Source organism: Saccopteryx bilineata, chromosome 3 (assembly GCF_036850765.1).
Source record: "Saccopteryx bilineata isolate mSacBil1 chromosome 3, mSacBil1_pri_phased_curated, whole genome shotgun sequence".
NCBI lineage: Eukaryota > Metazoa > Chordata > Mammalia > Chiroptera > Emballonuridae > Saccopteryx > Saccopteryx bilineata.
The window spans coordinates 82,339,271-82,365,755 of record NC_089492.1 but is presented as its reverse complement, the minus strand read 5'-3'; the positions used below and the strand labels follow the sequence as shown (position 1 = coordinate 82,365,755).

Genomic DNA, 26,485 nt, shown 5'->3' with positions numbered 1-26,485 from the left:
GGGTTTACATCACTGTCTCACAGGTATTGGGTTCCTTGCTGTGACTGGATCTGGGCAACAGGGTGTGAGAAGAGCAGAGCTGAGCCAAATTTAATAGACCCATGAAGGGTCATAGCAACTACTATCCAGTGTACTTGAGAAATAAATGTTTACTTTGTAAGCTACTGAGATTCTGAGGATGTCTGCCACATAGCAAGCTGACTTATACAAACCTCAAAATAAAGAATATTTTTAGAAAATTTAATAGTTATTTTTTAGTGTTTGCTGGTCTTTATACCAGGAACACTAATTTGATGTTCATATACAGAGTTGGATGGCTGGAATGAATCTTAGAAATAGGAATTAAAAATTCTTATTTTACAGAGAAAAAACAAAGACTCAAGAGAGTTAGTAGCTTGATGACAGAACTAATTACTGTCAGAACAAGAATTGGAATATAATTCTTTTGATCCTGAATTGAGTATGCTTTTCAGTGTACAGTAGATTCACAGTAAGTTGTGATGTTTTCTAGTGTGTTTTCCACAAAATTAATGGTGGGCACATTTAAAATAAGATGAGCTTTAGAGAGTCCTGTGTGTGGTCCACCAGCATGTCATCCAGAATAAGGAGGTCAAAATACACTTACCCTCAAAAGGCTGTTTTCTGGATAAGACTTCCCATGTGATAACTGCATAGCTGTTTAAGATAAAAATATACATATGATATGTTATAAACTAGCTATTCATAATAAACTCTAATAATACTAAATTTAAAAGCTGACTGGAGATGTTGTTTTGAAAGTGACAAGATAGTGAACTGCTGTACAAAGAATCAGCATATACGACCAAGATGATGAATGTGCAGTTTGTTTTGAAAGGGAGTTAATCTTAAATTGAAAAATTAGGCCTGGCTTGTGTGGTGCAGTGGAAAAAGCGTCCTGGAACACTGAGGTCACTGGTTTGAAACCCCGTGTTTGCTCGGTCAAGGCACATACGACAAGCAAGCAATGAACAACTAAAGTGAAGCAGCTATGAGTCGATACTTCTCACTCCCTCCTCTGCTTCTGTAAAATCAATAAAAATCTTTAAAAAAGAAAATTTATAAAATTAGTTATAAGTTCCTAATTTATATGAAATTTCTTCCTATTGAAGTTATATGTCAAAATATTTGTGGCTAATTTAATAATTATTCTTTTTTCTTCTTCTTCTTCTTCTTTCTGAAGCTGGAAACGGGGAGAGACAGTCAGACAGACTCCCGCATGCGCCCGACCGGGATCCACCCGGCACGCCCACCAGGGGCGATGCTCTGCCCACCAGGGGGCGTCGCTCTGCCGCCACCAGAGCCACTCCAGCGCCTGGAGCAGAGGCCAAGAAGCCATCCCCAGTGCCTGGGCCATCCTTGCTCCAATGGAGCCTCAGCTGCGGGAGGGGAAGAGAGAGACAGAGAGGAAGGAGGAGAGGGGGGTGGAGAAGCAAATGGGCGCTTCTCCTATGTGCCCTGGCTGGGAATAGAACCCGGGTCCCCTGCACGCCAGGCCAACGTTCTACCACTGAGCCAACTGGCCAGGGCTAATAATTATTCTTGAACACTGAGATATGCTATACCCTCTAATTATATGATTTTATTATTTACACAAAATAGAGAACAATAAAAAGACTGTCCCATGTAGCCCTGTCTTTCGCCTTTGTTCTGGTCTAAGTATGGTTTTTTTCACTAGCATTAAGTATTTACCACACCGTTGTCTCTCCTCCCTACCCTGCATCAGGTCAAATATGATAAAACACTGGAGTACTATACATTGACAAGACAATAAGATGAGCTTTAAAATGTTTTCAAGGATGTAAAAGTGGCTTAAAGCAAGGCCTCTTTAACTTTAGAAATACTAGTTGCTCTGGGCTTTAACTTATTTTCCCCACAGTGAGGAGAGAAAAATAACAATCACACTTTAAAATGTAGCTCCAAAATTTTGATGGCTGTGTCTTAGTTTTCAGACGAGCTGACTCTGAGTGGCGCACTGACCTGTATATATCATGCTTGACGCTGGCCCTTGATTTCTGCCCAGGTTCATAGTTCTCAGGTGGCATATATATAATGGTCCCTCCTTCTGGGGCAGATTTACTATTTCGCGATTGTGACAGAGACATCATGCGCCATTTTGATAAACCAAAGTCTGCGATCTGTGAGGGAAAAGAGTGAGCGATTGAATTTAAAGATTTTCTTTTAAATTCAAGAATTGACTGTCTTCTGGCAGGTTGGTTCAGCGGTAGGGCCAGGGGTCCCCAAACTTTTTACACAGGGGGCCAGTTCACTGTCCCTCAGACTGTTGGAGGGCCGGACTATAAAAAAAACTATGAACAAATCCCTACGCACACTGCACATATCTTATTTTAAAGTAAAAAAACAAAACGGGAACAAATACAATATTTAAAATAAAGAACAAGTAAATTTAAATCAACAAACTGACCAGTATTTCAATGGGAACTATGCTCCTCTCACTGACCACCAATGAAAGAGGTGCGCCTTCCAGAAGTGCGGCGGGGGCCGGATAAATGACCTCAGGGGGCCGGATAAATGACCTCAGGGGGCCTCATGCGGCCTGTGGGCCGTAGTTTGGGGACCCCTGGGTAGGGTGTTGGCCCAGCATGTGCAGGTCTTGGGTTCAATTCCTGGCCAGGGTACGTAGGAAAAACGCCTATCTGCTTCTCCATCCCTCCCCCTCTCCTTCCTCTCTGTCTCTCTCTTGCCCTCCTGCAGCCAAGGCTCCCTTGGAGCAAAGCTGGCTCGGGCGCTGAGGACAGCTCCATGGCCTCTGCCTCAGGTGCTAGAATGGCTCTGATTGCAGTGGAGCAACACCACAGATGGGCAGAGCACTGCCCCCTGGTGGGCATTGCCGGGTGGATCCCAGTCAAGAGCATGTGGGAGTCTATCTGTCTGCGCCTCCTTTCTCACTTCGGAAAAATACCAAAAAAAAAAAAGGACTGTCTGTTTTTATTCACTGTATTCAGATATGAGACTAGAGGAAATGTTATATATATAAATAAAATATAAATATTTTATTTCTACACATTCCACCAGTTTCTTAAGTTGGATTCCATAATGCTGAGCCCAAGTAACTCTAGAAGCAATTCATACTGACTTTAAATGTTGCACAATATTACACATTTCAAAAGGAAGACTTGAAAATGAAAGAAGAGTATTTGTTTCTTATAATCTGAACGAGTGGATACACAGGCCACTGCTTTTTATGACAAAGAGCTTCAGAGCCCGTGCTTTACAAATTCACCTACACCTCACAGCACTGCTACACTGTGCGTATCTCAGGTGACTGTCACTGGCATCATTACAACTCAGGTTTGTATGTTCTTATTTATAATGCTCTAAAAATAGCATCCTTAAATTTTGAAATAAGCAGAATCCCAATGTTGCTCATTACAACATGACTTAAGCCTACTCTTAAAAGAGTCATATCTTATGGCAATGGTATGGTTAGCATATAAAGCATGTTTATGTCCAGGATGATAAGTGCCTAAAGAATTTAGCAGTGACAGACACTCATGCTTTTTTTTATTATTATTGATTTTTAGAGAGAAAGAGTAAGGAAGGGAGGGAGAGGGGAGGGGGAAGGGAAGCATTCATTCGTTCCACTTAGTTGTGCATTCATTGGTTGCTTCCCTTGTGTGCCCTGACAGGGGAGCAAACCCACAACCGTGTCATTTCAGAACAACACTCTGAGCTAACCAGCCAGGGCAAATACTCATGCTTTTGATGTGTCCTTTATAATTATATGTTGCTTGTAAATCTTGTGCCTATGTTATACAGTATCTTATAACTAAATATTTAGAAGATACCTTTTTTTTTTTAATTGAAGACAAAATATAAGAACAGAAACAATATTTAGTGGACAAAAGAGTATGGAAAAACTTTGAAGCTATTTAATTTAAATTACTTATACCTCCACACTGCAGAATTTCAGAGTCAACACAGTGGAAAACAAGCTCTATCCAGGACACCAGGACACTACTTCTGTTTCAGTTATTTAATGCTTATATTTTTACTGATTTTAACAGAAGAAATCATGTCTAATGTGTAGGTGAATTTGAAATAAAAAAATATGGCCCCACTCCAAAAAGGGAGGTGTGGACTATACAAATCTTTCATGAATTATTATAACAAAAGGGTAAGTCTGAGGGAAAACAATTAGAAAAGACTAAGAGAGAGCATGGGACATTATAGGAAGAGCTAAGCTGGACAGATTTAAAAGGCTCATATGAAGAACATGGTTCTAGAGCCTAGACTATTTAGATTTATATTCTACTCTGAGGTTGTTGTTTTTTTTTTTAATCTTTTTTTTTACAGAGTCAGAGAGAGGGATAGATAGGGACAGACAGACAGGAATGGAGAGAGATGAGAAGCATCAATCATCAGTTTTTTCTTGCGACACCTTACTTGTTCATTGATTGCTTTCTCATATGTGCCTTGACCGCGGGCCTTCAGTAGACTGAGTAACCCCTTGCTCGAGCCAGTGACCTTGGGTCCAAGCTGGTGAGTTTTTGCTCAAACCAGGTGAGCTGCGCTAAAGCTGGCGACCTCAGAGTCTCGAACCTGGGTCCTCTGCATACCAGTTTGACAGTCTATCCACTGCGCCACCACCTGATCAGGCTCTACTTTGAGTTTTAAAATTTCTCTGTGCCTCAGATTACCCATCTGTGAACTGGAACTAATAACAGTATCAACAGTGTGGGTTGTACTGAGAAAATTAAGCGGACTGAATTAGTATTGCTGATGTTTTGGTTACAGGAATACATCTCTAAAAGTTGCTCTTATTCATATTGTGCCACCACACACAGAGCCAAGTTTTAGGCCCTGAATCACTCTGGGTGGTGTTAAGGGAGCACACCTCCCACTCACTCCACTTGGGTTTGCAGCTTCTGTTCTGCCCACTACTCTCTAAAAGCAAATATAGTACTCCAGTCACACATCTACTAGGATAAGTTATTACCATGATGTTTGTGACAGACTGAAAGTTTATTTTTATGCCAGAGTGAAAAATGCTAAAAAAATTGGGGTGTGTTCCCATTTATACCTGAGCCCTAATTCGCAAGCTACTGGGCCTAGAAATCTTAGTCAGAATCCCCTCTGTAAGCTGATTTAGTTTGGCTTTCACATGGAACCACACTTCTCCCATCCTCTGTCACAGTCTCATATGTAAAAGACATGATCCCTTAAATCTGGGTTTTCAACAGAAGGAAAAAGTGAAGAATGTGATGGGACTAATACGAGCTCCATGATATTTTGAGGGTCTTGATAAATTCATCAGTCAGCAATGCAGACAGAATAGGAACTTTCCCTTTCAAAGCTAAAGGTTTTCTTTTTAATTAAAAAGATGACAGAAATTAGAGGAAATTATAATATGCTACTCATAAAAATAATCCTACCATTTTACTAGAATAGCTTTCATTTACAGGTACTGTCCATCTTGTAAAAGTATAAAGCACCACTAAGTGTTCTGGTTCCCACACAGGACTGAAAGAATAGCAGAGATATAAATACTATTTTCTTTTCAAAGAAGCCTATCACTGGTTCATTTGCATTTAAGATGCACTAATGGACAAGTGGGCCAACAGATAACCAGATTGAATGCTTTCTTTTTAAAGTAGAAAAGTCTCAATTGAGCTTAATTAGTAGTAAATATTTTTTATTTAGATACTATGTTTCTGGTTAACATTACAGTGAGAAATTGTACTTAGGCCCTGGCTGGTTGGCTCAGTGGTAAATCATCAGCTCTGCATTTGGATATGCTCTATTCGATTACCGGCCAGGGCACACAGGAAAAGCTGCCATCTGCTTCTCCACCCCTCCCCCTCTCGCTTCTTTCTCTCTCTCCCTCCCCTCCTCTTGTAACCATGGCTGGATTGGAGGAGTGAGGTGGCCTGGGTCCTAAGGATGCCTCAGTAGCCTCTGTCTCAGGCACTAAAATGGCTAGGTTGCTGAGCAAAGGAGCAGTGCCCCATAGGGGCATAGCATCATGCTGTAGGGGGCTTGCTGGGTGGATCCTGGTTGGGGTTCATGCAGAAGTCTGTCTCTGTCTCCCCTCCTCTCAATTAATAATAAAAAAGGCCCTTTCAAGAATATACATAGATCAAATAATACTTTTTCATGAGTCATGATGAACTGACTTCTAAGGGACATTTATAAAATAAGAAGTGAAGACACCCAGGGTACATAAAAAAGAATGTTTCTGATTTATAAGAAAGTATTAGAAAGGCCACAGTTCTCTGTAGTGCTACAATTAATTAAAAATTACAAAAAATACACAAAGCCAACTATTTTACATTCTATTTACATCAGAGAAACGCTAAGGGTACCCCACTGATCAACAAAGAAGAGAAAGGATGATCACCTGTTACTTTGCTTTTGTTTTCTCTGGACTAAGACTCAGAAATTCTGTCAACTTCAAAAAGGCTGAAACATTTATGAAATGCAAGTCTTAGGTTATTTTATATATACTTCAGGTTATTGAGAACTTACAGATACCTCCCAGATACTATCAGTGTTCTTTGTGGGATAGCATCTGAGATAAGTGAATGACGTTCTGATTTTTAAAAAGGAAAAATATTTTTGATTTTGCAAATCTTCATACTGGCAGGAGATTGCTCCTTAAGTCCTGGTTTAAAAATTTTAGAAATTTATAAAAGGGATACTTTGAGTAACTACTGAAAAGTGGGTTAGACAGCAAGAATTCATGAAAAAAAATTATATATTAGACTATTAGTCAATTTCAGACCTTGAGACAGGTCACAAGTGCTAGATACAATGCCTAGCACATCCCAGTTGCTCCACAAATATTCACTGAATAAAAGAATGACCAACTTCATTTCCTTTTTGACCGTATTAATAATGTCAAACAGTAAATGTAAAAACAGTTTGTATATTATAAAACATTTAAGGCACTTTAATAATGACGTACTTGACTTAAGCTAGCAGGCCTACCTAGTACAGACAGAAGATCTGGCAGTCATTCATTTGCCCATTCCACAGATATTTTTTTGAATGTTTCTATGTGGCATGTGCTGAGCATATTAATACATATGGAAGTTAATAAATGTCTTCATGGAGCTTACATTCCAACTAGGAGGGAGGAGAGGGTCAATAAACATGTTAATAAGAAATGTATGGCAGATAGTGAAAAATATCATATTATAGAGGAGCATAAATTGATAGTAGAGAGGAATTGGGTGGGTGGTCTAGGGACAGAGGCTGAAGACAGAGAGGGAGTTAGCTAGCCATGAGGATGGCTGCGAATGTTAAGCAAGGACTTTCATAGTATTCTTATGGATAAAATGAGAGAATGTGGGCTATACAATAGTTCTTTCAGGAGTAATCCAAACAAACAATGATTATTCTTCAACATGCTGATTGACACAGACCTGAGGGAGGTTCTTAGCACCAGGTAGTGCAGCTCTGATCTGAGTTCTGCATAGTTAACATTTAATCATGGCTCCAAGACACAAAACACTAGCTAACTAAATTTCAGGATGACACAAAGCTGGGAAAGAGAGTATAAGCTTTGGAATACAGAAATAACATTCAAAAAGGCCTTAAAGGGTAAAGTGATCACTCAAGTCTAACAAGATAGAACTGATTTCCAGAAAATAATCTGTAAAGTACATGATAAAATATGGCTTAGGCAACAACACATGAAAGAAAAAAGCATCTTTCAGGGCTTTTTGTTGACATAAGCCCAATTTGAGTGTTGTGCTATGGCCGCTCCCCAAAAGCTAATGATTATTAAGGAACCATTAAGTACATATTTAGGATGAGGGTAAAAGATGCATTCATTTACTTCTACAAGGTCAGAAAACACCACAAGTTTCTGAGGATCAAAATTTAAGAGATTGAAAGATTCATCTAGATAGCACGTCAGATTAAATCCCATGTCTTAAGGAAACTGGTTGAAGGAACTAGGACTGTCTGGCAAGGAGAAGGCCATAACACAAGTGTATGAGGGGCAGGGGCTGTAGCTGTCCTCAAATCTTGGAAGGGCTTGTTGTGTGAAAGCAGAGTTGGACGGTCTCAGTTTATCACACAGAATAGATCTGGGATCAGTGGGCAGAAGGAACAGGGAAGGTGTTTTGGTTGATCACAGAAGAAAATGTCACAGTTATGCAAGTATGGGTATTGAAACTCCCCTGTCATAAAACAGCCTTGGGTGCCCAGGGGGTAGTTGTAGTGAGGACCCAGGGGACAGGCTGACCGCTGAGGAACTTGTACCTTTAGGGTGCCATAACTTATGTCCCAGACTAATCTCTCTTGAGCAATGCTGCAGCAGCAGCTGGCTTCCCCCTTTTCTTTCCTCTTCATTCTGGTTTAGGAAGAGGAAGTGCCTTCAATACAGGTTTATTTTTTCACTTAATTTTTCTCACAGTTTTTATATTTTTCTATTGTTCCAACTTCTTCATTACTTATTTCTTTGAACATTTTTGATATTTACAAATAATCTTCAGTTATGCATATTATTGTAAGAAATGTAGCAAAATAATATATAAAAGTAAGGTGAGTTACATTTAGTAGTACTTACTTAGCAACTACTTTTTATTTGCAGTCATCATTTAGATGTAGGGTAACTGAAATCACTATTATATCTCTTGCCTTTAGATACCTAAGTCTTTTACATTGTACAAAAATTAATTTAAAATAAAAATAATTCAAAAGCATGAAATTATAAAACTTTTAGAAGATAACATAGAAGAAAAACTTCAATACCTATGGCTTAATGAAGTATGTTTAGACATGATAGCAAAAGCATCACAAAAGGGATAAATACTAAGTTGGACTTCATCAAAATTAAGTTTTGCTTTAAGAAAGACCCTGTTCAAAGTATGAAAATAACAAACCATGGACCAGGAGAAAATATTTGCAAACTACATATCTGATGAAGGATTCATATCAAGAAAACTCTCAAAACCCCCCTCCCAAAATCCAATCAGAAAATGGCTTTAGACATGAAGAGATATTTTACTGAAAATGACAGATGACACGTAAACACATGAGAAGATGTCCATCACTGGCCATTAGGATGATGCAGATTAAGACCATGATGAGATTCTACTAGACACTCATTAGAACAGCCAAAATAAAAACTGCGCAACACCAAATGCTGGTGAGGATGTGGAAAAGCTGTGTCTATCACACATTGCTGGTGCAATATAAAATGGTTCAGCCACTGTGGAAAATAGCTGGATAGTTTCTCTTTCTTTCTCTTCTTTCTTTCTTTCTTTTTCTTTCTCTCTCTCTTTTCTTTCTTTCTCCTTCCTTCCTTCCTCCCTCCCTCCCTCTCTCCCCCCTCCCCTCCCCTCTCTTCCCCTCCCCTCCTCTCCCCTTTTCCTTCTTTCTTTCTTTCTTTCTTTCTTTCTTTCTTTCTTTCTTTCTTTCTTTCTTTCTTTCTTTCTCTCTCTCTCTGTCTCTCTTTCTTTCTTTCTTTTTTTTGTAGTTTTTCTGAAGAAGCTGGGAGGCAGACAGACTTCCACATGCACCCAACTGAGATCCACCCGGCATGCCCACTAGGGGGCGATGCTCTGCCCATCCGGGGTGTTGATCTGTTTCAACTGGAGCCATTCTAGCACCTGAGGCAGAGGCCATGGAGCCATCCTCAGCGCCCAGGCCAACTTTGCTCCAATGGAGCCTTGGCTGCAGGAGGGGACAAGAGAGAGAGAAAGGAGAGGGGGAGAGATGGTGAAGCAAATGGGCGCTTCTCCTACGTGCTCTGGCTGGGAGTCAAACCCGGGACATCCACATGCCAGGCCAACCCTCTAATACTGAGCCAACTGGCCAGGGTCTGGATAGTTTTTAAAAAAAACTAAACATACCCTTACCATGTGACCTCTGGGAATTTATCCCAGAGGAATGAAAACTGATGTTCATTCAAAAAGTTGCACAGGATTGTTGTCTGACCAAGTGATGGTGCAGTGGATAGAGCATAGGCCTGGGACACTGAGGACCTAGGTTTGAAACCCCAAGATCACCAACTTGAGTGTGGGATCATAGAAATGACTCCATCGTCGCAAGCTTGAGCCCAACGGTCGCTGGCTTGAGCAAAGGATCATACTCTGCTGTAGTTCCCCAGTCAAGGCACATATGAAAAAGCAATGAAGGAACAACTAAGGTGCTACAACTACCTATATGAGTTGATACTTCTCATCTCTCTCCATTCCTGTCTGTCCCTCTCTTGCTCTTCTAAAAAAAATGTTGTTCACGGTTGTTCAAGGGAGCTTTATATAAATATAAGTATATACTTATTTATATGGAAATATAAAGCTTTATATAAATATAGCTTTATATTTCCAGCCAAAGGCTGGAAAGAACCAGTGTCTCTCAGTAGGTGAATGGTTAAACAAGTGGGGGATACCCATACAATGAGCACTATCAGCAATAAACAAGAACAATTATCGATGCAGCAACAAATGGGATGGACCTCAAAAGCATTATGCTAAGTAAAGGCCGATCTCAAAATATCACATACTATATGATTCTACTGCTAAAGCATTCTTAAAATGACAAAATTATACAGAAAACAGATTAGTAGTTTCCAGGGACCCGGATGGTGGGGGTAGGAAGAGGGTGAGAGTGAAGGAGCAGCAGGAGGGCTCTCTGTGGTGTGCGGATGTTTATACAGATTTACACAGGTGATAAAGTGACACAGAACTACATATGTGCCTCATACCATTGTCAAATTCTTGGTGTTGAAATTGTACTGTCATTATCTATGATGTAACCATTGGTGGAAACTAGGTGAAGGATACACGCGATCTCTTTGTATTACCTTTTGAAGCTTCTAGTGGATCTATAATTCCAAAATAAAAAGTGAAAAAAGGTGTACACCACAATTTCAATTATGAATATAATGATTTTGTATTTTGTACTATAATTCTGTCTGTCTCTGTGGTCTAGGAATAGCAAAGCTATTGTAGCAGTAAGAAGAGACACTGAAGTTAAGAATTAAGGACTATGGAAAAGGGAGAGACAGTCAATTGGCTAGGAGAAAAAATAACTAAAATCCTCTTGTTAAATTTATTTATTGATTATTTTTTTATAGAGAGAGTAAGGGACAGAGAGAAAGACAGAGACAGAAACATCAATGTGTTCCTGTATGTACCCTGATGGGGGATGGAACTCACAACCTTTGTATTTTGGGATGATGCCCTAACCAATTGGGCATCCAGCTGAGGCACTAACGTCTTTTTAAAGCTATTAATCACAAGGAAACACATAAACTTAAAAAAAGAATTACCTTAACATGAAATTCATTATCCAATAAGATATTTTGAGTCTTCAAGTCATGATGAAGTAGAGGAGGATTCATATTGTGCAGGTAATTTACACCCAGTGCAATTTCATGCAGGATACGGAATCTCAATGGCCAAGCTATGTCAGGATATTCTGTTTTCTTCATATATGCAAGAAAGAAACAAAACCAAAATCAGTGGCTAAATTTCATTACATTCCCACTTAGAAAATTAAATATTTCATGAGGAAATACAATATAAACTAAGATAAAAATATATGCTTATTTTTATTATTGTACATAGTATCAATTTGACATTAACATCCTTGTATCTTATTTCCCTCACAATTTAGAGATAATAACTTTATAGTATTGATACTCCCTTTTAGTTTATATTGGTAATGTAACTACATGATTTTGGGTCTTTTTTCAGCTGACACAGTTTCAATTGGGTTTTAATCTGTACAATAAATACCTACACACATATATCTATACCCACACCCATCTCCCCTTTCTATTCATTCAAATTAACATTTTAATTTTCCTAATATAAACCATAATTTATTACTATAATCATCACATCAAAGAGGTGACCATATTATATTTATTGACTAAGCAGTAATATCCCATACTTTTAATCATTTAATTACTTTATTTGCATTCCAACTTGAGAAATTAGCCTTAAGTTTTGTTTTTATGAAGGAGACAAACATCATCTTCATTTATAAGGCACATAACACAGACACAGTTAAAACAATGTTTTATATGTCTTGATATGTATGAGTGATATCCATCTGAACTTTCATAAAATAAATGTTTTCTGAACATAAAATCTAAATGCAGCATCTCAGGAGAATGAGTGTACTCAGAAAAATTAGATATTTTGGTAAGATCCTCCAGTGAATTACCAGGTATCATGACACTGGGCACATTTTTCTGAATACTAAGAGAAAGTATGCTTCTGCTGAAAGCCCCACCTGTTGTTGAGAATTTTTTCTGCAAATAGATCAGCTTACAGTTCAGTGATCAACCTGGCAGGGAGGTGGGTCAAAGTACTTTGTGTTTACATTGTATTTTGATTGATTTCACAGTCTTTTGTGAGGGTGGAGGAGGGTGCATCAAGATAAATCCCACCCTGGCCCTGGCCGGTTGGCTCAGCGGTAGAGCGTCGGCCTAGCGTGCGGAGGACCCGGGTTCGATCCCCGGCCAGGGCACACAGGAGAAGCGCCCATTTGCTTCTCCACCCCTCCGCCGCGCTTTCCTCTCTGTCTCTCTCTTCCCCTCCCGCAGCCAAGGCTCCATTGGAGCAGAGATGGCCCGGGCGCTGGGGATGGCTCTGTGGCCTCTGCCTCAGGCGCTAGAGTGGCTCTGGTCGCAATATGGCGATGCCCAGGATGGGCAGAGCATCGCCCCCTGGTGGGCAGAGCGTCGCCCCTGGTGGGCGTGCCGGGTGGATCCCGGTCGGGCGCATGCGGGAGTCTGTCTGACTGTCTCTCCCTGTTTCCAGCTTCAGAAAAATGAAAAAATGAAAAAAAAAAAAAAAAAAAAGATAAATCCCACCCTAATATTGCAATATAGGACACCAAAAACACAAATATATACTAACAACCACTACTTCCTCTGTTACACACAAAGCCCCATCCACTTGACTAACTGAATCTTTAAATCTGTAAATAGGTAAGTTTTCTGAAAATTACGTAGTTTAAAGGAGGAAGAAGTCCTCTCTGCAGTATATTGTTAAATCAGGGTTCTGGTCATGATTCCTTCCAGGAGGTAGTAGTCCACCTGCCGAAGTGCTAGAATTCCTAGTGGGCTCCAAATTTAGGTGTCAGAATATCTACTTGAGTGCCGGGGGGTGGGAAGAAAACATTAGAATTTCTACTTATTTTCGAAAAAAAAAATTGTGCTTAATACACTGCTCACAAAAATTAGGGGATATTTTATCGCTTCATATTCATTTTGAAATATCTCCTAATTTTTGTGAGCAGCATATTTCCATTTTGATTGCTGTGATGGCTACACAGATGTATACACTGACAGCAGCTACTTGACCCCATCCTTTTTCAGATGGTCACATCATAAACAGAACATGATGTGTCCTGAAATAAAGAGAAAGTCACTCCATCAGCAACTGACAGTGGCACCCACTCTCTCCTTTCACTTACAGAACTTAGATTTGTTGAGAGCAATTGCAGTTTGGAGATAATAATAGTGGCTCAAACAAACAACAGTAGGTGAATACACATACTTTGAGACTGAGAATCCCCAAATTTGTTTGCAATCAAGGCCAAAGTAACTGGTACCTTAAGAAAAAAAGTAAATGGCTCATGCCATTGTCCTTTATGGAAAAGCTAATGTTTTTGATACTCAAGAGATAGACTTACTTGGCCTAGTAATTCAGAACTTAATGAACTGGTATTATCAGCATTTAGTTTGGGCTCTAAATTGTCTTTAACATAAACTAAAATATGGCCTAACTAACAGTGAATGATACAGTGTGCAGAGTTAATCTTTTCTCTCTCCTATACCTACCTGTGTGTGTGTATGTACATGTGGATATTGGAATTCAGTGTAAAACTCAGGAATGGTAACCTAAGCAAAATAATCTAGGTCCCTTAGAATACAAGGCCTGACTCCATATTATTTTTAACAACACAAAAGAGAAGCCATATATGGTGAAACTTTACCACTGCAATTGTTTTTCATTGCTGTTATTTTAATTCATCTGTACATCCCCAAATAACTTGATCATATGTACTAAAAACAAAACACGATATAGCTTAACAGAATTATAGCCATTGAAAATGTACACTACTTACCCTCTGTAGGAGTTCATTTAATGATCCATTTGGCATGTATTCAGTAACTATTCCCAAAAATTCAGGTTCATTGCAAATTCCCAAAATTGAAAGAATGTAACTAAATCTAGCTTTGTGTAAAATTTCAGCTTCTCTTAAGACATCATTTCTTTCACTAAAGAAAAAAATGCATAATTATTTTAAAGTAATTAAAAATACACAATTATCATGCCCATGATATTGTTAGTCTGGACTTTTTTTCAGTAATTAGCTTTTGATTTCTTGTAAATTATGCAACTTCTCTGTCCTTTAGTTTTACTATATTTAAAGTAGGGAAAACACCTACTCCAAATATATTGCAGGCTTCTGCAGAGACCAAAATAACTTCTATAAGCCACTGACAGAAGTTACAACTAGGATATCATTATGGAACTTTTCTAGGAAAGGGAAAGAACACAATAAGTAAGTTTATAAAGTCTCTATTAGAATGATTGATATGTGCACTCATTAAACTATTCAGTTTATGTTGTATTAAAGTGATCAGATTTGATTAAAATGTATTAAATTTTATGATTATATACTATGTAAAATTTCCCAAATATCCTGAATATTAAACATCTAAATGTTGTAGATTTAAATGACTAGGTGATAGCTGCATGAGGATCAATAATGCTTAGAAATTATGCTCTGGAATCCAGGAAATGAACATTTGAGAACAGGTGAGTGCTTCTAACAGATGCCTTGGGCAACTCTGGGTCCCAGGTCCATTTATTCATTCATACATAAAACAAAATAAATATTGAACTTTTATTAAGAATAAATTGTGCTCAGCATTATGGGGAATATAAAGATGAAAAAACACAGTCTGTTCTCTCAAGCTGCCCAGAAAGCTTTTAAGAAAAATATTAACTGTGGTTTTGATTTGTACTTTCCTGATTATAAGAGATATTGAGTACTTTTTCAAATACCTTTCAGCCATTTGTATGTCTTCTTTAGGTGTGTTTATTATCTTGATTTGGTAATTATTCCATAATGTATGTGTATAAAATAATCATGTAGTACGTTTTAAATGCCAGTCATATATGAAGTCCATAAAATCATATAGGACAGTGATCTCATAAGATTACAATGGAGCTGAAAAATCGCTCTGGCTCAGTGACACTGTAGTCATCATGAGGTCTTAACCTTGTGGTTTTTTATACACAAAGTTATAATGTTTTATACACTTGTAGCCCAGGAGTAATAGGCTCTGCAGTATAGCCCAGGTGTGCAGTAGACTATACCACCTAGGTTTTTGTCAGTGCCTTTATGATGTTCACACAACAACAAAGTTACCTAATTATGCATTTCTTAGAATGTATCCCTATCATTAAATGGCATATGACTATATACAATTATATTTGTTTATTATTCATTAATAAAGTTAAAAAATAAGGAAAGCAAATAAAAAAGAAAAATAAATACTTAAAACATAAGATAGAATATGATTAGTGCCACCAAAGAAAAAGTAACTAAATGAATAAACAGAAAACTGTGGGAACCCAGAGAAAAGGGTAAACTTTGGGCTCAGGGAGTTACCAGTCTTCAGAGAGGTGGGATTTCAACTACACTTTAAGTATGGCTAGAATCTCAACCTTTGGAGAAAGGAGATCCAACATGGATGTGGGCTCTAAGATGGGAGGGAACTTGCTTATTTCTCATCTGTCTATCCCCAGGACCTGGAAGTACCTGGCACATAGATGTTTAACAGATACACACCAAATGTATTAAAGGAAGTTAAAGTGAGGGGTATGTTTAGAAAATGGCAAACTGTCTATATGACTCAGGATATGTTCCAGTATGTAAAAGGAGTGAAGGTGACCAGGGCAGGCTAGGGCTATGTCTCAGAGCCTTAACGCTAGATGAGGACGTTTGCACTTTATTTGGTAGTCTCTGAGTTGCGGCTGCAGATTTTTAAGCAGAGAAATGACATGATCAGAATAAACTTTAGGGCCCTGGCTAGTTTGCTCAGTGGTAGAGTGTCGGCCTGGCGTGCAGGAGTCCCGGGTTCGATTCCCAGCCAGGGCACACAGGAGAAGCACCCATCTGCTTCTCCACCCCTACCCCTCTCCTTCCGCTCTGTCTCTCTCTTCCCCTCCTGCAACCAAGGCTCCATTGGAGCAAAGTTGGCCCAGGCACTGAGGATGGCTCCATGGCCTCTGCCTCAGGCGCTAGAATGGCTCTGGTTGCAACAGAGCAACACCCCAGATGGGCAGAGTATCGCCCCCTGGTGGGCATGCCAGGTGGATTCCGGTCAGGCGCATACGGGAGTCTGTCTGACTGCCTCCTCATTTCCAACTTCAGAAAAATACAAAAAAAAAAAAAAAAAAAAAAAAAAAAAAAAAAAAAAAAGAATAAACTTTAGGATTCACTTGGCAGCAGGAAGTAGGGCCAGCAGAAAGAGGAAGAATTTGAATGTCAGGTGTTAGATATCATACCAGTTAAGACGTGATGCAGTGAAAGCCTGAAACTATGAAGGTAGCATTAGGAATGGAAAAAACAAAACAAAAATCAGCTGACTAGAATGCTCAGGCTATGATGATAGACTGACTATGGGAATTTAACCAAGAAAGAAAAGAAAGTGGATTGAAGATGTCATCAGTTTTCACCCCAGATGAATGAGTATTGGTAGCAACAATAACAGAAAGAGAATTATCTTTTAGAGAAGCCTGTTAGGTTAAGTGATGGTGATTAGTTGGCTCTTAAACCACCCAAGCTCTGGATGAATGGTTGTTGCAATAAGAAAATCCAAACATTCCAGACCAGACTATGAGGCCTGCTTTGAAAGTAAAGCAAAAAAAAATCTTAGTCATTTATGTTTTGAATAATGATTATATATATATATATATTCATGTTTAAAATGGAAGACTTACAAGAAAGAATACTGTTCTTCAGCCACTGAAAACTCCAACTGTGAAGCAACCAATTGTATCAGTTTGTGAGACCTATTTTAATTAAACTTATATTCTCTAAGTTGAAACAGTTCTGTATTTTGCATCAAGAGATATAAGTCAATAAGACAGTTACTGGGCAGCTGGCAGGGAGCCAGGAATGGATCCAAAGATTCCTGGATACTCTTGAGAAAGAAGTAGACAGATGGAGCATGCTGGGGAAGTCTCAGTGATACTTTTTCCTCTTCCCAGGAAGGGTATGAGGCATTCTTCTTTCTATTTTGATCCATTATGTGTTAGCCACTTTATATGAACTATCATCCTATGATCAACTCCTAAAGTTGGGTTCATTATCATCACATTACACATGGAAGGCACTGAGGTTCCAGTCAATTCATGGTTTTCTAATGGTCACACCAGTAAGTTGGAGTCAAACTTGAATTGCAGTACTGGGACTCTACCCTGTGTTCTCTCCATTCCAGGGCATGATCAGAGAAGAAAGTTCTTGAAGTCGGATTTTGGGAAGATTGAGTGGAAGAGAAAAAGCCAAAATAGTTTAGAAATACGTTTTTATATTTTTATTTTTGTTGAGAGAGAGAGAGAGAGAAACAGGAAGGAAGAGAGATGAGAAACATCCATTCGTAGTTGCAGGACTTTAGTTGTTCTTTGATTGCTTCTCACATGTGTCTGGGGTGGGGGAAGGCTCCAGCTAAGCCAGGTGATCCTTTGCTTAGGTCAGCGACCTTGGGTCATGTCGATGATTCCACACTCAAGCCAGTTATGAGCCCCTGCTCAAGCCACGGACCTCTGCATCCCAGGTTGACGTTCTATCCATTGAGCCACTACCCTTCAGGGCTTTTTTATATTTTTAAAAATGTAAAATACAGTTTCTGTACATATCACCAAAATTACCAGTCAAAAAAGGTCATGGTATATACAGGGTGTTTGAAGAATGAATCAATCCCATCTAAGTATAAAGAGTTGGGAGATTGCGGGCAAGGTCCACTCAGAGGCAGAAATCAGGTTATGGAGAAAGACTGACCAAACCCTAAAATAAGAACAGGAACCGCGAGGTAAACTTATTTTTCTATAAGCTGATCCCAAAGAAGAATGCAAACATTATCCACACCAGAGCCCAAGAAGTCCATGCATATATGATTCCCACTTCATACGTGAGGAGACAGCCTGCGAGCCGACCTCACAACCCCGCAGGCTCAGACTAGGCCAATACTACCGTTGCTATTCATACCCTCGGAACCAAGTGGGAGAAAAGCAGGCAATGTGGTGATGCCCGAGTGCTGCACTGGTTTCCCGGTTTCTCAGATAACAGAATTTCCTACCGAATTTAGTGGAGAATTTTAGATTATGAAAAATGGTTAACGAATAAGGAGAGGGAACTCCTCTTTGTTTTTTGTACCCACATGGCACAAAACTTGAATTAAAGCTACAGTGGGAGGTTCGATTTGCTTTCGAACTGGTGTACTTGCGCCACCCTTCACGGCCAGCACCCGCGCAGGGGCCCTCCTGATGGTCCACACCCCGCCGCACGTGCGGCATTGGAGCCCCGGCCCGGGGTAAACAGGCCACACCCTGTGGGTGACGCGCGGGTTAGGGTGTACGCGACGTGGGAACCGCCGTAGGGGCTTCAGAACCTGCGCTCGGCGGCGCAGGCCGATACCGGGCGGCCACGGACGCACGCGCGGAGGCTGAGGAACAGACGGCGTCCCCGAGAGCGACGCGGGCCGGCGGTGTGAGAGCCGCAGAGCCTCTGGAAACAGAAACCAGGCCCGCGCTTCCCAGACCTGTGTGCACCGCCCGCTCGTGCAGGATGTGCCCGGCGTGCCAAATTCCTAAGTTGGCGCCGCCGAAACGACAGGATGTCCTCTGGGGCAGGCTGCCCTGGGAGCAGCCCAGCCTGTCCAGCCCCACTGACCGCGCGACCAGCCACAGCGGAGCACAGCGGGCCCCGCCCGGTGTCCCAGTCCCCGTGTGGCCCGCGGCCCCGCTGCGCGCGCTCCCCGCCGCCGTCGTTGTCGCGGCCGGAGCGCGAGGCTGAGACCCGGGAAAGCGCCGGTCGCGAGACGGAGTGTGGGGACGGGACGGCGGGGCGCCTACCTGTCCAGCAGCGGGGTGTGGATATGCAGGTGCTTCACCGCCACCTGCACGCGCCAGTCGGCGTGGCGCGCGGAGGACACGGTGCCGGACGCGCCGCGGCTGAGGAAGCGCAGATCGGCGAGCTTTTGCGAGGGCACAGCGGGCAGCGCGCTGCAGATGGGCTCCGTGCTCATGGTTCGGGCGCGGGCTCCGGGCCGCGCTGCCGCTCCGTGGTGTGTGCTTCCAGCTCCCGCCCCTGCTGTCGGCGGCGCTAGGTGTCCTGGCCGCCCAGGCCCGCGCGGGGCGCGGGCCGTCGCCTTCCCGGAGCTGAGCGGACAGTAGTCTGGAGACCGGCTGCCGTGAGGCAGCGTCGGTGAGACACGTCCTCCCCTCTGGCGCCCCGCCTCCTCTGGTCCCGCCCACACCGCCATGCCCCTCCTCCAGCCCCGTCCGGTTCCTCCGCTTGCCACGCCCACCCTCTAGTCTCCCCTCTCGCTCCGCCCCCTACTATCCGGTTCCGCCTCTAACCCCGCCCACTACACCTGGCTCCTCCTCACACCCGCCAGCTCCTCTCGCCCCGCCCACACTCGCCAGCTCTCACCTGCTCGCTTTTCCCCAGCGGCTGCGGCGGCTGAGCCGGCGACCACTGTGCGCGGTGCGGAAGCAAGGGTCCGGTAGTCCGGGTTTGGGGACGCAGTGTCAGCTGCCCGCCGGTGCGTCAGCCCGCTCGATCCCGGGCGGAGTCCCCTCAGCTCCACTTCCTGAGGAGGACGGGAGGGCGGCTCCCGCACTGACGCGGCCGCACACCTGAGGAAGCGCCGCGAGCCCAGGTAAGGCCGCGGGCGCCGGGTCTGCGGGGTCGAGTGGGGCGACCGCGCTTCAGACGCATGCTCCAGAGTCCACGACCTGCGGACCTGACAGGCGGCCACCGCGCCTCAACGACAGACAGAAGGGCGGCCGCGGCGCCCCGGTGCGTCCGTGTGACGGCGGTGCGAGCGTTGCGGCGGCGCCCTCACAGCTGTCGCTCTCGGGGACACGCTCCCTTCGCGCGGGCCACACTCTGCTCCGTTGTTCGTGAGCGCCGGGCGCCCGCAGCTCCTGGCTGGGTTCCTCGGCCCCTCACGCCTTCGTGCGTGTGCTCAGTTCGCCATTCACGCTTCACTCCTTCCCTCACGCATTCATTCCCTCAGTCACAAATTCAGCCACTCGGGTCGCTCGTTCACTCATTCGCGCACTCATTCATTCTCTCACTCCATCAGGTAACAAAATAGGACCTCCAGAAAAGAAGAGCAGAAAGCAAGAGGGGAGGAAATGACCCTAAGATAATTCAACTGCTTTGCCTGGCCTGAGCCACAGGGATCTCCACACTGAGAGGACCCAAGTGAAGCCCATCGTTAGGAGCCTCCGGACGCTGAAAATAGCGGGTTCTATGAGTTTTCAGAGGGGAGTTAGAGTGCCGCTGGATTTCTCCGCGATTACACTTTTATGCTAAAGCACAATGGAGTGAAATGTCTTTAAAAAGTTCTGAGGGACATCAACTGTAACCGAGAATTCTGTAGTCAAACTCCCCATCAAGCACAAGAGCAGAACAAAAACATTTTCACATACACAAGGATACAAATATTTACTTTCCATTCACCCACCTTTTTAAAAATAGGATGTATTTATGTACTCCGACAAATATGGCAGTAAGTCAAGAAAGAGAGACGTGGGAACCAGAAAACAGGAGCAGGACAGTGTGTGGGGGAACCCCAGGATGGATCTGTCTTCAACTTAACCTGCCATAACTTTTTTTTTTTTTTTTTTTGTCTTTTTCTGAAGCTAGAAATGGGGAGAGACAGTCAGACAGACTCCCGCATGCGCCCGACCGGGATCCACCCGGCACGCCCACCAGGGGCTACGCTCTGCCTACCAGGGGGTGATGCTCTGCCCCTCCGGGGCGTCGCTCTGCCGTGACCAGAGCCACTCTAGCGCCTGGGGCAGAGGCCAAGGAGCCATCCCCAGCGCCCGGGCCATCTTTGCTCCAATGGAGCCTTGGCTGCGGGAGGGGAAGAGAGAGAGACAGAGAGGAAGGAGGGGGGGGGGAGGGGTGGAGAAGCAGATGGGCTCTTCTCCTGTGTGCCCTGGCCGGGAATCGAACCCGGGTCCCCCGCACGCCAGGCGGATGCTCTACCGCTGAGCCAACCGGCCAGGGCCAATATATTGCTTCCAGAGATGTCTAAGACTCTGCTGCCTATGTTTTCTTTCTTTTTTTTTTAATTTTATTTAATTTATTCATTTTAGAGAGGAGAGAGAGAAGGGGGGAGGAGTTGGAAGCATCAACTCCCATATGTGCCTTGACCAGGCAACCTCAGCATTTCCAGGTCAACGCTTTATCCACTGTGCCACCACAAGTCAGGCAGCCTGCCATAACTTCAAACCTTAACTTTTTATATTAGTTTTCACCATTATACAGTTTTAAAAAAATATGTTGTTAGTCATATATAGTTTTATTAATTCCCATTATTAATTGGCTGAAGACAGAATGCTTAAAGAATACTTATGCTGAACTGCATCAACTAAATGAGAAACAATAAAATGATAATAATTATGCAAATTAGGATAAAATTGATTCACCTGTTGAAAATACTGTAAATTATTAAGAATTTGTTTTCCCATGTGCTATTTTAGGAAATAGATGCTTGAAATCTTAGCTCTTCAATTAGAAACAAGACAGAAAAATTGAAAAATTAAACCATTTAAAGTGTATACAGGTTCAAGAATTTAAAACATCTCATATTCTAATTATTTTTAGTCTAAAAGCATCTAGTAAGTTTTAAAAACAAATGCCATAGAAGTCTCTATAATTACATATAATGAATGTTCCGCATGGGAAAACTAATATTTGAGGTATATTTGGTACCTTTTCCCCCTAAAAACAATCTCAGAAATACACATACCTGATAAATTTGATGATGTGGAGTCTATTGTTATGAAAAGTCAGAGAAATACACATTTTTGTAGTAATAAGCATAATAATGTTTTTTAGCCATTTCAATTATGTTCAGTCCTGAGATTAAACATTATGTCACTTTAAAATTGATTGATAAAATGATGCTTTTTCTGATTATCAAACTAAACAAATTCTTTGTCAATTAGAAAAGTAAATATTTTTTACACTAGAATTATTAGTAAAGATAATATTAAAATCAACCTTTTAATATTAAAAAATAATATTTTATATATATTAAAATTAAGATACAGAACACTTCTCAAACATTTTTTGATCTAAAGTTACCTCTTTATCCTTCAGCATTTAGAAACTGGAATTATTATTTTTTTTAATTCCCAAGAAGTTTAAATTAACATATCTTTCTGTGAAAAGTGTGAAAAGTAAGACAAAAGGTGGAGACACTCGGCACACTCTCCAACCTAATTCCAGACACTTAACAAAGGGTCTCGGCACCTCACTGAGCACATTCTGGCAATAGGGGATTTACTGCATTTTGAGTAGGCAGTTTTCATTGGTTAAAGATTTCTATTGTTAAAATTGTTTAAGTTTTAGGGAGTCCTTTTGTTCTTAATATTACCTGCTAATGTTACATTGAATCAGTCTAATTATTTTACATAGACAATTTAAGCTTTGTTGTTCATTCAACAAATAAGAGGGTACCACTATAAGGTTATATCAGGGATTTGAAAGATGAATATTTTGAAGACAGATGTGTCATCTTTAGTCTTTGGTATCTTCATTTATTTTCACTTGATTTTCAGACTCAGGACTCCTCCTGTAAATCCACTTCTTCAGTATTACCCTACATCCAAACAGATTAGAAAATTCCATGTGAGATTGGATAGGTGAGAAGGAGACTGGTTGTACCTGCCTCTGATCTGAATTTATTAGTGCCCTGGAGGACAGTATTCATTTTCAAAACAGTCTTGTTAAACTACTAATTTTGATTGAGCCTGTATGGTCAACTAAAAGTAGAGATTTTTGCTTAACTTGTTTCTTTTGTTTGTTTTTAATATAAGCTCCTTTTAAACCAGGTTATCTTTCCTATACTTGTGCAATTCTTTTAGACCCAGATTTATGTGTTGAATTATGTACTCCCAAAAGATGTTGAAGTCCTAACCCACAGTACCTATGAATGTGATCGTATTTGGAAACAGGGTCTTTGCAACTGATCAAGTTAAGATGAAGTCATTAGGATGGGCCCAATCCAATATGACTGGTATCCTTGTAAAAGGGTGGGAGAAATTTGGACACAGAGACAGAAACGCATGAAGGGAAGATATTGTGAAGACAGGGAGAAAGCCATCTACAAGCTAAGAAATGCCTGAGGTCACCAAACCTAGGATAGAGGAATGGAACAGGTCCTCTCTCAACATCCTTGTGGAGAACCAACTCAGTTAACATTTGATTTTGAACTTCTAGCCTTCAGAAATGGGGGACGATATATTTCTGTGGTTTGAGCTACCAAGTTTGTGTTTCTTTCTTTTTTTTTTTTTCATTTTTCTGAAGCTGGAAACAGGGAGAGACAGTCAGACAGACTCCCGCATGCGCCCGACCGGGATCCACCCGGCACGCCCACCAGGGGCGACGCTCTGCCCACCAGGGGGCGATGCTCTGCCCATCCTGGGCGTCGCCATGTTGCGACCAGAGCCACTCTAGTGCCTGGGGCAGAGGCCACAGAGCCATCCCCAGCGCCCGGGCCATACCCGCTCCAATGGAGCCTCGGCTGCGGGAGGGGACAAGAGAGACAGAGAGGAAAGCGCGGCGGAGGGGTGGAGAAGCAAATGGGCGCTTCTCCTGTGTGCCCTGGCCGGGAATCGAACCCGGGTCCTCCGCACGCTAGGCCGACGATCTACCGCTGAGCCAACTGGCCAGGGCCAAGTTTGTGTTTCTTTGTTATGGCAGCCCCAGGAATCTAAAACACCCAAGGTACAATTTTTAAAAAATTTTATTTGGAGATAATAAAACAGGAATTGTTTACAGAGAGATCTGACATATCTTTCAGCCAGTTTCCTGAATGGTGACATCTTACATAATTATAGGACAATATCAAAAGCAGAAGTTTCACATCTATCCAATGTGTTACATTGCTCTATGTTATTTTGTCACAATCAGATTCTTGAACCTCAGTCAAGATACAGAACTAGTCTGTCATCACAGATATCTCCCTCATTCCACTTCTTATCAGTCATACCCACCTCCCACCTCTCACTACCCCTGAACCCTGGTAACCACTAATTTGTTTTCCATTTCTATGATTTTGTCATTTCAAGAATGTTTCATTAGTGAAAGTGTGTGAATCTTTGAGGTTGGCTTTGTTCACTCAGCACAACACCCTTGATATCCACCCAAATTGTTTCTTATGTCAATAGCTGATTCTTTCTTTTTATTGATGAATAGTATTCCAGGGTATGGGTGTACAAAAGTTGTTTAACCATTCACCTTTTGAAGGACATTTTAGTTGTTTCAGGTTTTAGCTATTACTAATAAAGCTGCTGTGAACAATTGTGTACAGGTTTTTTGTGAGCACATAATGTTTTCTTTTCTCTCAGATAAATGCCCAGGAGTGTAATTTCTGGGTAACATGGTAAGGGCATGTTTAACTTTTCTGAGAGACTGCCACACTGTTTTCCAGAGTACTGTGTCATTTTACATTCCAACCAGCAGTATGCAAGAGTCTCTATCTCTCTCTGCATGCATCCTATCAGCATTTAGTATTGTCACTATTATCTAGTAAGTGTGTAGCAATATCTCATCTATAGATCTAGTTCAATTTTTGAATGTAATCATACTAAGTTTTTTCATATCTATGTAGGTCCATTCTTTTAGACTTTCATAAATGTCTTACATCTGCATTTTGTTATATTGGCTATCTTTTCCAGGAAGCATGATGTTTAGAAGAATACCGTTCTGACTTCATTTCTCTGCTTCATCATGTATGAACTGTTTAGTTTGGGGCAGCCTGCTTAACCTCTCTGAGCCTTATTTTCTCTCTCCATGAAAGTATTGCTGTAACCAATATTGTAAATATGAAGTAAAGTAATGTATTTATGGTGTTTAGTAGATGGTACACCCTTAGAAGATGCTCTTTTCTTCCTTTTCTGTGTTTTTAACTCAACAAAAATGTGGACCAGAACAAAACAAGTTCAGAATCTAGAGGTAACTTCTAGAGACCTCTCTTCATTAATTAACCAGACAAAAATATTATCTGGAACATATTTTTGACTTAGATTATAAAACCTCAAAATTTTTCATTTACCTTTTATATTATAGCCTGGGCAAATTCTCATTTTACTTCCTCATTGAAGCAGACTATATTGTTAAGCCTTTAAAATGGGAAATATAGAGCATAAATCTGGTAGAAAACATGAAATTGGTATATAAAGTCTGACTCAGATCTTTTCACATCAGCATGATCTGCACTATGTGGCTCAGAAACAGAAGTCCCTTCAAAAAGCTGAAGGATTTATTGTGGTCATTCAGAGTATGATGATCAGCAACTAAAGTCTTTGTATGTATTCAATACAGGGAGACTTAGTTGCTAAATGTGCAGATTGGAGTGAATGGGGTAGGAATTTTGGTGCTATTTGATTGCATTAAGCTGGGAGATTTGGGGTTAGCTACATACATGCCTCCATCCCCAGGCCTCCTGTTCCATGATGTGGGTGCCCAGGTAGAGCTATATACACATGGTAGTGGCAACAGAAGGAAAAGTGTAGTATTTTTTCAAAGCTCTGGTGAGCTGACTAGAATGCAAAGCAAAAGGCCCAAGGAATCCTCTCCCTTGCTGTTTTACTCCATATAACTGCAATGTTCTGGATCTAAGAAAGATCTGCTGGGACTATCATTTTTTTTATAAGAAAAGAAAAATTACATTCAAATGAAGTTACACTTTAGTCCTCAAATTATACATATGGTTTATTATGTAGAAAAAGGTGGAGAAAACAGTGCCTTAAAGCAGTAGTTCTCAAACTTTTTGAAGTCGGGGTGCATTTAAAATCCTACAAATAATTGTAGATGCACTATATACAAATTTCTGAGAAATATGTTATAATAGTTAAGTCAAATATTAAAGAAAAAATATAAAGTTTAAGCATGCTTTTATGGTAATTAAACAAATAAATATGACAAAATTAAGTTTATTCTGACATTAGAAAACATTTTTGTTACATTTTTTGAGTTATGCTTTTTAGAATTCATAAAAAGGGGTTAAAAAATAAAAAAATGACAAAAAGTTATCTTTTTCTATATATAAATACATTCTTAGTAAGATTTAGTAAATTTGGCAGGTCCTGGCACAAATGTGTTGTTTTTTCATTCTTGTGTTTGTGAGAAACATGAGCCTGATATGTCCTAGTGATTTCTTCAATGTTTGGGCATATATTTGAAAGGTAAACTCTCATTTCCTCAT

The 26,485-nt window shown here is 41.2% G+C and overlaps 1 protein-coding gene and 1 long non-coding RNA gene across 3 annotated transcripts in view; one reads left to right on the top strand and one right to left on the bottom strand.

Annotated features, from left to right (window-relative positions):
* Window positions 1–19,440, bottom strand: part of RIPK2 (receptor interacting serine/threonine kinase 2) — a 35,511-nt gene extending 16,071 nt beyond the window's left edge. Inside the window, exons 1-5 of one of the 2 annotated variants that reach the window (XM_066266484.1) lie at window positions 19,104–19,440; window positions 14,080–14,233; window positions 11,267–11,422; window positions 1,999–2,156; window positions 626–675 (exon numbers count right to left, since the gene is read on the bottom strand). In XM_066266484.1, coding sequence (XP_066122581.1) covers window positions 626–675; window positions 1,999–2,156; window positions 11,267–11,422; window positions 14,080–14,233; window positions 19,104–19,276 — 691 coding nt within the window. In that variant the 5' untranslated portion in view covers window positions 19,277–19,440. The remainder of the gene's footprint in view (window positions 1–625; window positions 676–1,998; window positions 2,157–11,266; window positions 11,423–14,079; window positions 14,234–19,103) is intronic. The other variant, XM_066266485.1, reaches the window with a different exon arrangement.
* Window positions 19,375–21,030, top strand: LOC136329908 (uncharacterized). Its single transcript, XR_010730254.1, has 3 exons — window positions 19,375–19,455; window positions 19,702–19,912; window positions 20,342–21,030. It is a non-coding gene; the product is annotated as an uncharacterized lncRNA (long non-coding RNA).
* The last annotated feature ends 5,455 nt before the right edge of the window (window positions 21,031–26,485 follow it).